This window comes from Aulonocara stuartgranti (genome assembly GCF_965226115.1).
Source record: "Aulonocara stuartgranti genome assembly, chromosome: 14".
In the NCBI taxonomy this organism is placed as follows: Eukaryota; Metazoa; Chordata; class Actinopteri; order Cichliformes; family Cichlidae; genus Aulonocara; species Aulonocara stuartgranti.
The window spans coordinates 16,803,790-16,814,611 of record NC_138950.1 but is presented as its reverse complement, the minus strand read 5'-3'; the positions used below and the strand labels follow the sequence as shown (position 1 = coordinate 16,814,611).

The following is a 10,822-nucleotide window of genomic DNA, read 5'->3' as shown; positions in this document are numbered from 1 at the left end:
CCACTCATTTATTCAGGGTTTTTCTTTTAGATAGCCTCATTTATTATTGCAGATGTTTTGCTTTGCACGGGATGACTAAATTAGTCAGATATTGTGATTGGAGTGCCTTTGTTTATCCGTGATGCAGTCCATGTTCAGTACAAGAAAAAAGAAACACTGTGGCAGACATGAGGCAAAAAAATAAATCACTCAAAACTCTGGAACAGTGAAAATCTTCCTTTTTAAAATCTTCCTTTCAAAATCAGTCATTACAAATAAGGGACAGTTGTATAAATAGGATAGACCATAAAATAATTAACAATAACCCATGACTAGACTCTTATCTACGCACATAAAAAGCGTTTTCTTATCAGCGAGACCATTAAATGTTGCTGTGGCTAATGGTCACTTATCCAAACAGAACAGAGGTCTTACGCTTTTTATTTACATGAATTGTTCCAAGTGTTGATGCCAAATTGTTGTCAAGGTGTAATGTGCTAATGTAATTTAGCTTTAAAAGAAAAAAAAAAGATCTTTCGCACAAGTCTACAAGCCGTGAACATTACCAGTCAGTTGATTTTGTGCTGTGCTCTTCTCAAACTCCGCATTTCAACACACAGCATCTCCATGAGGATTTGACTGAAGCTTCACTTGGCTCTGGATTACTTTGAAGCAGCAGGGGGTGCACAGTGTAAGTCGGAACAAGTAACAGTCAGAGTTATCAAACTGCCTACAAATGATCGTGTTCCTGCTACAGAGGTTCATGCATGTTTGCCATGAATGACACGAGTTCGGTGGGTTTTTTTTCTCCTTTTCTAACTTGCCTTTTTATTACTCTGTGGTTAAAATTAGAGGGGAGGAAAAACAGCTCAAATTGCTCATGACACGAACAACAGGAGGAACATGTTGTGATTTGGAAATTTAACGTCTAAAAAGCCTCATCAGTACTTCTGGTTAAAGTTTAAATGTATAGAAATAGGCACAGATTCTGTGTCGCTGCCATTATACAACTAGAGCCAGAGCCACGGGCTAAAAGCAGCCTTTCTGTCCTTTAGCTTTCCCACTTTTCTCTGTTTATGTCCCTTTTCCTCCTGCTCATTGACTCTGCCTGTAAGGTGCTTTTAGCGGGCCTTGTGTGGCCGGGTTAGAGATGGATGTGTGGCCCTTGGGAGCCGCAGGCAGAGTGCAACACTGATCATGTCAGACAGGCTGGGGAGGCTGCATAAGATCATCATCACCCAGCAGTGGAGTGAATCGCCGCAGTGGCACTTTCACACAACCTCTGACCTCCGGTGCAACCTCTGAGGTCATGATCAAGGTCAGGGGTCAGCGAGGGCCTCAGCGATCGTGGCGTCCGCAGGCCCCGCCTGGCTCTTCTTCTCCTTGTTTGTGTTCTCTCCTTCATTTTTCTCCTCTCACTTTTCTCTTCCCCTCATCTTCTATCTGTTTCTTTATCGCTCACGCTCTCTGTTCGCCCCGGCGGGACCAATTGAGACATCCAATCCCCTGGGAGTGTGAAAAGGAGAGCAAGAGAAAATCAATAGGGAAGATGAGTGAAGACCTGGAGGTCCCATCAAAAACTGAATGCTTCTCTGTGTGCTGGCATGATTCACACATCCACAAAAACACATACAGATACACAGCGGTATTGCTTTTGAGAGACAGGAAGGCAGCAGTAAACAGCAGTCTGGAAATCGTAGCAAACAACTGGATGGGTCTGCAAAACATCCAGTTTGATGGCTTCCCAGGTCAAAACAGAGTGACATGAAGAGCTCTTCTGTCTGTTTTGTGTGTGTGTGTTTTTCTGTCCTTTTATCTAGATTGCATACATGTGCCCACAAGTCTGTTGTTGGAGAGATGTTTGAACCAAGAAAGACGCAATATCGATCTCTCCAGAGAGATTCAAGGTCTGCAACAACAAGTGAAAGAGCACGATGTCACATAAGTTCTCTTCCAGCAGGCGAGACGACACAAACATAAATGCCAGGCTTTGTGTGTATCGTCGTGGCTGTAATCTGAGCTGTGCAAAATGTCACCATATCACCAATCAGCTCGACTTTAATTATAGTACATTTACAGACACATTTGCATGGCTTTGTGCTGCATAAAAGGCTTAAAATAAATAAAACTGAACCAATAAAAGGAAAAAGCAAACTCATCCCTATGTGTCATTTTCTGCACTCAAGAGCCTCTGCTATTTTGGAGAAGAAGCACACATGTTTATAATGTTAAACCTCACTACTTGTCTACATAACTTATGTCTGGGTAGATTTCTTCCCAACACAAGATAACCCCAGGCAGGACATTAAATGATTGGCTGAAAATAGAACTGTTCAGATGAAAGGGAGAATAAATAATGCACAGAGAATACAAAACCTCTTATGGGGATAACTAGTCGTGCATGCACATGCACACATTTCTTCCATGGTGAAGAAAAGTGAATGGATGTAACAGGAAGGAGGAGGACCCAGCGGAGACACACATGCTTCTTGCTTCATCTCCTCCCACTCCTCGTCTGCCATTTTTTTCCGCTCACATTCAGACTTCATGACATACTCTGTGTCTGTGGGGAGGAATAACATCGTCCCAGTCACGGCGTGTTTTTCCTGCCCACCAGAGCTCAGACACAACACACAGTGCACGGTTTCCATCCCTGCTGCCTCATCATTTTTTATGAGTTTTGATCAGAATGGATTCATATGATGACAACAGCCTGGACAGTTGATCCCTTTACAGGGAGAGTAATACGCCATTGTGTTAACAACTTTTTTTTTAAAAATTTGAAATCACCAAATGAAAACAGTGAGTCACGTCGTAGTTAGAGGGTGTTGCAATGTTGGGTTATATCTAATAAATAAAACATTCAAGACAAACCTTTTCAAAGCACCGCTGCTGCATGACTAATTTGCAGCTGGGATGTTTATTCATTGGCGAAATTAGACATGCACGTTTTGAGGAAGATCCTTAATGTCACTACACACACAGCAAACGGCACAGGACGGCGCACGGGCAAGCTTTGCGCTTGTGTAGGGAGACACCAAGTGGTCAGTGACAAGTGTAGCGTCTCACAAGAGGCCGTGTCAAGTTTTCAGGGGCCAAAGAACTGCTGCTGACAAGAGCTCCCGTCTGTCATCCTTTAAAATGCGAGGGATTGTTTACACGACTTAATAATCATAAACAGTAGTTCAGGGGTTAGAGCCATGCAATAGTGTTCAGTGTTACACTTTCTGCACGCTCGATTTAAACCTCAGTCTTACCTTGTTTGGATTATACTCGCAAACTGACTCACGAGCCGATTTCTAAAGGGCCTTCTAATTAAAAAACATTTGCTTGTTTTATGAGCGGATCGCCGCGCCCTGGGTCAAGATGTTTACGCTAAAAGTGCCCGAACAGTCCTCCGACAGTCAACAGGCCTCACAAAGGCCCCATTCAGCTGTAACTGGAACCTACGCTGCCACGTCAAGTATATCCTACAGCACAGGGACAAACTTTTGCATGAGCCATGACGGTAGTTTGAAGTTTCTCGACGAGTCGGACAGGTGAGACAACAATGAGGCAACAATAGAAGGAGTATTTTGGAGCTGTGGGACGCCATTAGCTTTATTGGCTTAACTGTACCTTGCTCTCTTTATCGCACCTGAAACTACAATGACTTTAAAAGTAGAGCACACTGGGTGTGACTGCACGACTGTAATGGACTCCGGTGTTTAACCTACTTTCCCCGAAAAGCCTCAAATGGCTGTGCGGATGTCTCAAAGACGCAAACTGATATTACAGCAGTTTTGGAGGAATCCGCAGGGTGAAGGGCGTCGATGGGAATTGGGGATCTCTGGAGACCAGAGGGCCGCCCCTCAATTGCAGCTCACGGAGCAGACAGGCGCTCAGGGTTATTCCGGCGGAAAAACCGCTGCGTGTGTGTTCTCACAGGGGTCTGCTCCTCTGTGTGCGTGGCCACCGTGGTTTTCCTGTTACTCGTGGGAGTCTGCCTGCTCTACCTGCCGGATGCATTAGCGCCTGACCCGCTGGTTTCTCTCAGCCCGGTGACGCTGCTGATTTGGACGCATCCATTCGGTCAGTATCGAGAACTTCCGGACTGCCTCGAGCTGTTTCAGATAGACGGCTGCACGCTCACGGACGACGAGCTCAGGTACCCACAGGCTGACGCCGTGATAATTCACCACCGGGAGATTGCCACTGGCTACGCCGATCTCCCACCAGAACCGCGGCCACCTGCGCAAAAGTGGATATGGATGAACTTCGAGTCTCCCACGCACACGCGTGGACTCTGGCGTTTAGGGGGTGTTTTTAACCTCACGATGAGCTACCGGACAGACTCGGACATTTTCCTCCCCTATGGGTATCTGGTCCCCCTCGCGCGCACAGAGAGGGCTCTCCAGAAGAGCTTTGCGCTGCCGCTTCGCGGATCTTACAGCTCCAAACTCCTGCGGTCACGCTTCGTGGCCTGGGTCATCAGCAACTGGTCGGAGTCCCAGGCGCGCGTGACCTTCTACTACCAGCTGCGCCAATACATCCAGATCGATGTGTTCGGGCGCGCGGGCTCGCCGTTACCGACAGGCAGCGTGGTGCCGCTCGCCAAGCGGTACCTGTTCTACCTGGCGCTGGAGAACTCCCAGCACACCGACTACATCACGGAGAAGCTGTGGAACGCCGTGCTGGCCGGTGCAGTCCCCGTGGTGCTGGGTCCGTCCAGGCAGAACTATGAGCGTGTCCTGCCCCCCGAGGCCTTCATCCACGTGGACGACTTCCCCTCAGTAGAAGAGCTGGCCCAATACCTGCTGATGCTGAGGCGGAGCCCAGCTCAGATGAGACGGCACCTGGACTGGAGGAGGGGCTACGGCGTACGCCAGCCGACCTTCTTCAACGAGCACTTCTGCACGGCCTGCAGGGCGGTCAGGAAGACCAGAGGCAGGACTAATGTAGTCACAGACCTGACACGTTGGTTCCACTCGTGAAAACATGCATCAGACCTCAGCACCTGTTTGAAATGACGGCAAAGCCGAGAGATAAGACCGTGAGAGGGGAAAGATTTACTAACCACATGCTGCTTCCAGAGTTTACAAATCAAATCTTTTTATCATCAGTGAAAGAGTATATTTAATTATGGTGATTTATTAAATAGTGTAATAACTTAAATACATTTATGATCATTGATCTTATCTGAGTGAATTCTTCTAGAAGTTATTTTTTATCTTAATTAATTAATTTATTTTAACTGACTCCCATCTAGCCAGTAAGAGTCCTTCTGATAAAACAGTTGGAGTAGAGTTAACCTTCTGCACCAGGGCTTAACAACACAACATCTGTAATTTAGACCAGCGGTGTCAAACATAGGGCCTGGGGGCCAGAATCGGCCTGCAAAGACTCCAATACGCTCATCTGGACACCTTTAGAAAATCTGAAGGAGTGCATAGTATTTGAACTTATAATTGTATTTTCATAAGTTTTACAGCTTTTCCAATTGATAAGGTGCTTTTTAAAAAAATGTGAATTCATAAAAATGTTATATTTTGTAATTACAGGAGAGTCAGTGCAATAAACAACCAGAACTTTTTATGTAATGTAGTTTCACTGTTCTGGCTCACTTAAGATTAAATCGGGTTGTATGTGGCCCACAGTGTAAAATTAATTTGACTTGGCTGCTTGGCAAAATTAAAGTGTGTGACAAAGAAGAAAGACCACAGTCTTCAGATAATATTATTTTATTTTTATTTTTTTAAAGTGACCAAATGTTCATGTGTGACTGTGACTATATATTAAAAATATCTGAGTGCCTGCTAATTTTGTTCAGGTTTCACACCTCTGTGACGCAGCTTTTACCTGATAGTGAGATGGGAAAAGAAAACATGAGGAAGAACAAACAAATATGCTAGTGCAGGAAATAAGCTTTCCGAGATAGGGCACACATGTTTACCTGCAACTTCCTCAAGGTGACTCAGAAAGAATGCCACATGTCCCCACCACAGCCTGCTCTTTGTGTCTGCACATCACTAATCACTTTATTGCAGCGCTGTTCCTGCTCTGAGTCATTTTTAAAGGTGTCATTAGACCCCAAACCTAATACTGTTCAAACCTGAGGCGCTGGGGTTTTGCATTTTTCATTTAAGATTGCATAATAAGCACACGCGCACGCTCGTTTTGCTGATATTTTTACTATCTGTTATATATTGTTGTGGCTTCGGCTGTGGCAGTAATGCAGAAAACGAGAAAAAAAACAAGGGAGGAGGTGAACACATGTGCATCAGCAGTCACTTGATAGGACTGCTGATGATGTGATGCAGATCATTTAAATTTACACCTCTGCATTGGGGCCGTGGCACAGAATTAACACTTCCCACTGTCAAATGAGACATTTCCTACAGGCGTCAAATAATGTTGTTCCCCATAATGAGCTGATGCCTCAACAGCTGGTGAAACCACTCACGTCTATCAGCAATAATGGTTTCAGATGGCCAGAACAGCCAGAGCCCTTATCCCTGTCTTAATCCCATTCATGCGAGCATATCTGGTTACTGTTAGTACTGGTTACCATCTTTGCTTTCAAATATAGATCCATTAATCTATACCTCTCCACTGTGGACAGAACAGGTGCTAGACAGCTGACATATGGACACACAGAAAGCAGACTTCTCTTAATGTGCATTAAAAAGCGCATCTGATCACTGAGAAGACTACAAAAGGAGCTACACAGCGGTAACACCCTGAACAGGATATCTGACATGCTTATTATACATATTTCCCTGCAAACACTGTGATGCTTAGCAACTTTTATTTATGTGTCTCATGCTCGTTTAATTAAAATTTGTGATTGTGTTTACACAGTAATCAATATGACTGTCACGATGCTTCTTGTTAAGCATTAAATCTTACAAATTAAGAAAAAAATATATGCAGAAATACAATCAACTGCATGATCGTTTATAAACGATCTCCAATCTCTGTGATGTTTATGCTGACTGACACAGGTTGCCACCCAAGCTGTTTTCATTTAACCGAACCACAGCAGATCTGGTATCTCAGTGGGCATGTGTTACAGGCACCAACAAGAGGCTTAAAAAGAAGGAGACTTGAGTTCTGAGTAGAAACAGATCCAGGAGTTCAATGAGGTTAGAGTACAGATGCCAGTGTGTGTGTGTTTGTTTGTTTGTGCGTGTGTGTGTGCACGCTAATAGGGCTCACTCCCTTTTGCTCTGTGAAGCTGAACTGCCTCTTCTGGCAGTTTGCATCCTCTGCTAGCAGGCTTTCACAAATATGGACCAGAGCTTAGTCAATATCATACATAAGAGATGCCAAAGAGCTTCTTCTTTGGCTCTATTTTTAAACAATTTCTTGAAATGCAGACGATAGATGAAAATGTGAGTTTAAGTAAAAAAAAAAAAAAAGTCTGTTATTAACTGTTGATCAGCTTGAATTAAAATAAAAACATCAAATTTTATCACCTCTTTTTAAAAATCTATTTGTGTTTTCAAAATGTGTTTATATTTGCATTTACCGGTAGATGTTCTATATTTGTGAACCATATGCCCACAAAGTGAATACAAACCAAAGAATTTATTTCTTCCACATATAATAATAACTTAAAGCTAGTCAGATATTAATATTTTAAGTCATAGTCATTCATATTTAAAGATCACAGACTAGGTTGATTTTAAAAGTATCCTTAATGTTTTTTATGGGTTAAAAAAATAGTTACCTGAATGCACTCACAGAAAGGATTCTGGTGTGTGCTGCAAAGTCCAGATTTGTTAGCATCAAAACATTACGTTTTAGCAGGGTGACACAAAAAGTATCATCTCAAGGTGAGTCAGTGCAGTGTGCATGGACGTCTTTGAAATGAACAGTCCCTGCTCGCAGCGTTACCTGTGTTTTGTCAGAAACTGACCCCGAGCAGACGATTCTCAGTGCCTTCGAGGTCTTTGACCCAGAAGGAGCAGTAGTTCCTCAGGATGGGCGGAAAAGAGCGACTGTGAGATATTATTCACAGTTTTTACAGCAGAGACTCGGTGACCCTTCACAGGAATTCATCACACAGATAACAACGAATTAGACCAATAAAGGAGGCGTTTCATGATGATGCAAAGCTCAGCCGAATGTAAAGTCAGAGAGATTGAAACAGTGATTCTTGTTCCTCGTTGCTCCCCTGCAGCACGAAATAACACCTCATGTCACGGGCTGACAAGTTTACAGAGGATGAGGTGAGTCGTTGCTTGGCAACAAGGTGAAATATCGGATGTATCAATATGAGATACAAGTGGTCGAGATACTTTTGAACAACTATAAAGTGAGCCTTGATGAATACTCGGAATAAAAGGCAATTTGATTATTTAAAGCCCTTAAATACCCGCTGCAGCTTATTACAAAGATCCTTCACGGCTCCTTCTTCAGTAACAGTGCCATTCATAACCTACATGGCCCCTGGCTAGAGACACAGTAATCTCATTTGTGCAGCAACAGATGTTTCTCTTAAAAACATCCGTTGACTGGGGAGTGAAAACTATGCCTCTCATTCTCTCGGGAGGGTTCAAAGAGACCAGTATAATCACTATGAAATTTGTCACATTTGTACTGGTTTAAAGAGATATGCAGACTTACTGCAGACTCGCTATGTTGTAAAACAGCAAAAGCTCTCCTTCTCTGTCCCTCTCACACAGCCTGCACATATTTTATAAGGAAGCTTTCATGTTCTGTTTATCAAAACACCGCGAAGGGGGGAGGTAAGGGGGCCAAGAAAATGCATATGAAACAACAAAACCCCTCGACAAATAAACAGCACAGTGTTCCCATGGCAGCGCGTTGCATTAATCTGAAGGCTGGTTTCCCATGGCTGTGTCTCACTGCCCCATAGACCTCCACTCTGTCTCACTGATGGCTCCTGTGATTGCAATCATCCATCTTACTGTCAAAAGCAAAAAAAAAAAAAAAGAAGGGCAAGAAAGGGGAAATCGCACACACCATCTCGCTCTCGCTCCCTTGTGTCCAGCAAACAAGGCACCCCAATGTGAGCAGAGCCGACACATGGACCACAGGCCCTCTGCATTGTGTGTGTGCCCGGGCTTGTATGATTAACAGCGAGAACATGTGTGGGTGTGCATCTTTGGTTGTCTGTGCCTGCACTATACTGCATGATCAGTCACTGGAGTGTACACGGGGGGGAAGCGGTGGACATGTCTGATCTTGCAGCTGATCAAAAGCACCAGAGACTTGTTCCCTTGTGGTCGTGCGAGCGGGCCCTCATATCAACACGTCTCTGTTCAGTAGACAGGAAAAACAAGAGGAGAGAGACAGACAGACAGAGGAGGAGGAGGAGGGGTACTTGAAGAGAGAGACAGAAACAGGCAGGCATAGCAAAGATGAAAGGATGCATAAAGAGGCCAGAGTGGAGTATGACAATGATACATAACCGCACTTATCTCTCTGTTCTGATGAGCTAATTGAAAGGCAAAAGTCAGCTCTGTTTGTGTCTGTAGATTTAACAGCGTGCGTGATCCTTCGATGCAAACCTGACAGCAACTGTCTGTAAAACGCTAAATGTGGAGAAAGAAGAAAACTCTGATGTCTATAAACTTCCCCTCGGGATGCGGCTGGTTACCTTAACTACAAGACCTTGTGTTGTGTGATCACCCACAGAGAAGACAAAGAGCAGGAGCGAGAGGAAGAAGGGGGGAAAAAGGAGGACAAAGGGCGGAGGAAGATGAGGAGGTGGAGCTTCTGTGAAGCTTCTGCTTGTAAATTGTCTGGCCACGCTGTGAAGTTGTGGTGTGAGAATGTAATTATGTGCAATAAAGTGGTGATCCTATGAAATGAATCCCTTTGTTGTTTGCAACTTTAATCTCACTCCAGTATAACCAACGCAGAGACGTTTCTGCTGAGCCCAGCGTTTTGCAAACGGAACAACAAAGCCCACCTGAACACGATTTAGTGTAAAAGATAAAGAGACGTGCACAAACACACCAGAACAGATGTATTTAAAAGGTAGACTCAACACTCTAAAACATATGGTTACTTATGACACCGAAGACAAACAGATCGGCCTATTGTCGTGATTAACGACTAGATCAAAACTTGGATCTTGTCGTAAACTCGCTTCCTTGCCAAAAGTCGTAGAATGAGATAAAACACATTCTCATGTCTGAACAATAATAGACTGTATATAAAGATGGACACAAGATAGTAGGTTTGATTGGTTTGTGAAGTCCCATTTTAAGGCCTTGACTCAAAGTTTGTATTAGTTGCCTGGTTGGCTAATGCTAGCAAGCTTGTTTAGCTAGGTTTACTGCAATGATGCATCACATGACACAGGTCCCTGCTAATTAATGTCAATTAGTAATGCACAGATTCTTATAAAAAGTACAATTTTATTCACAAAAACTGGATCACAAATTTGTTGGATACTCTGTACTTAATAATGTGAAATAATGTTTGGATTAAAAATCCTACAGAAAAGATCAACACCACAAGCACAGCTCAGAGGTCCAATTCTACAAGTAGTTGGGACCAATATCCTCCTGTCATTCAAAGCAGCTAAAGCTCCTAATAATGCAAACTTTAAGGCTTAATAAAGAGTTATGACCTTGTAAAGTTGTTATGAAAGGAGAAGTTTTTCTGTGAGCTTGCTTATGGTCGCCTTTGCAAACGGAGTGAGCCATGAGCCACAGTTTGGTGTCATTTCAGCTTGTCCTCCATCGCTCAGCTTTCTGTGACCTGGTGCAAGCTGCAGTGTAAAATCCTGCTGCCCTTCACTGCCATTTCAGTGATATTGCAGTGCTTAAGAGGGCAACTCCACAACAGCTTGAAAAGGTGAAACTTTCTGGAGAAAAATCCTCTG

At 43.8% G+C, this 10,822-nt stretch overlaps 1 protein-coding gene across 1 annotated transcript; it reads left to right on the top strand.

Moving 5' to 3' along the window:
- Positions 1-2,288: 2,288 nt before the first annotated feature.
- On the top strand, positions 2,289-5,967 carry LOC309687676 (alpha-(1,3)-fucosyltransferase 4-like). The gene has a single exon (XM_082502793.1). It carries the CDS (start codon positions 3,792-3,794, stop codon positions 4,950-4,952), a length of 1,161 nt encoding a protein of 386 aa, XP_082358919.1. The 5' UTR covers positions 2,289-3,791; the 3' UTR covers positions 4,953-5,967.
- Positions 5,968-10,822: the final 4,855 nt, after the last annotated feature.

Bases quoted from the DNA above. Each gene is read 5' to 3' on its own strand.
- LOC309687676 (XM_082502793.1), top strand. From the start codon at position 3,792: ATGGGAATTGGGGATCTCTGGAGACCAGAGGGCCGCCCCTCAATTGCA.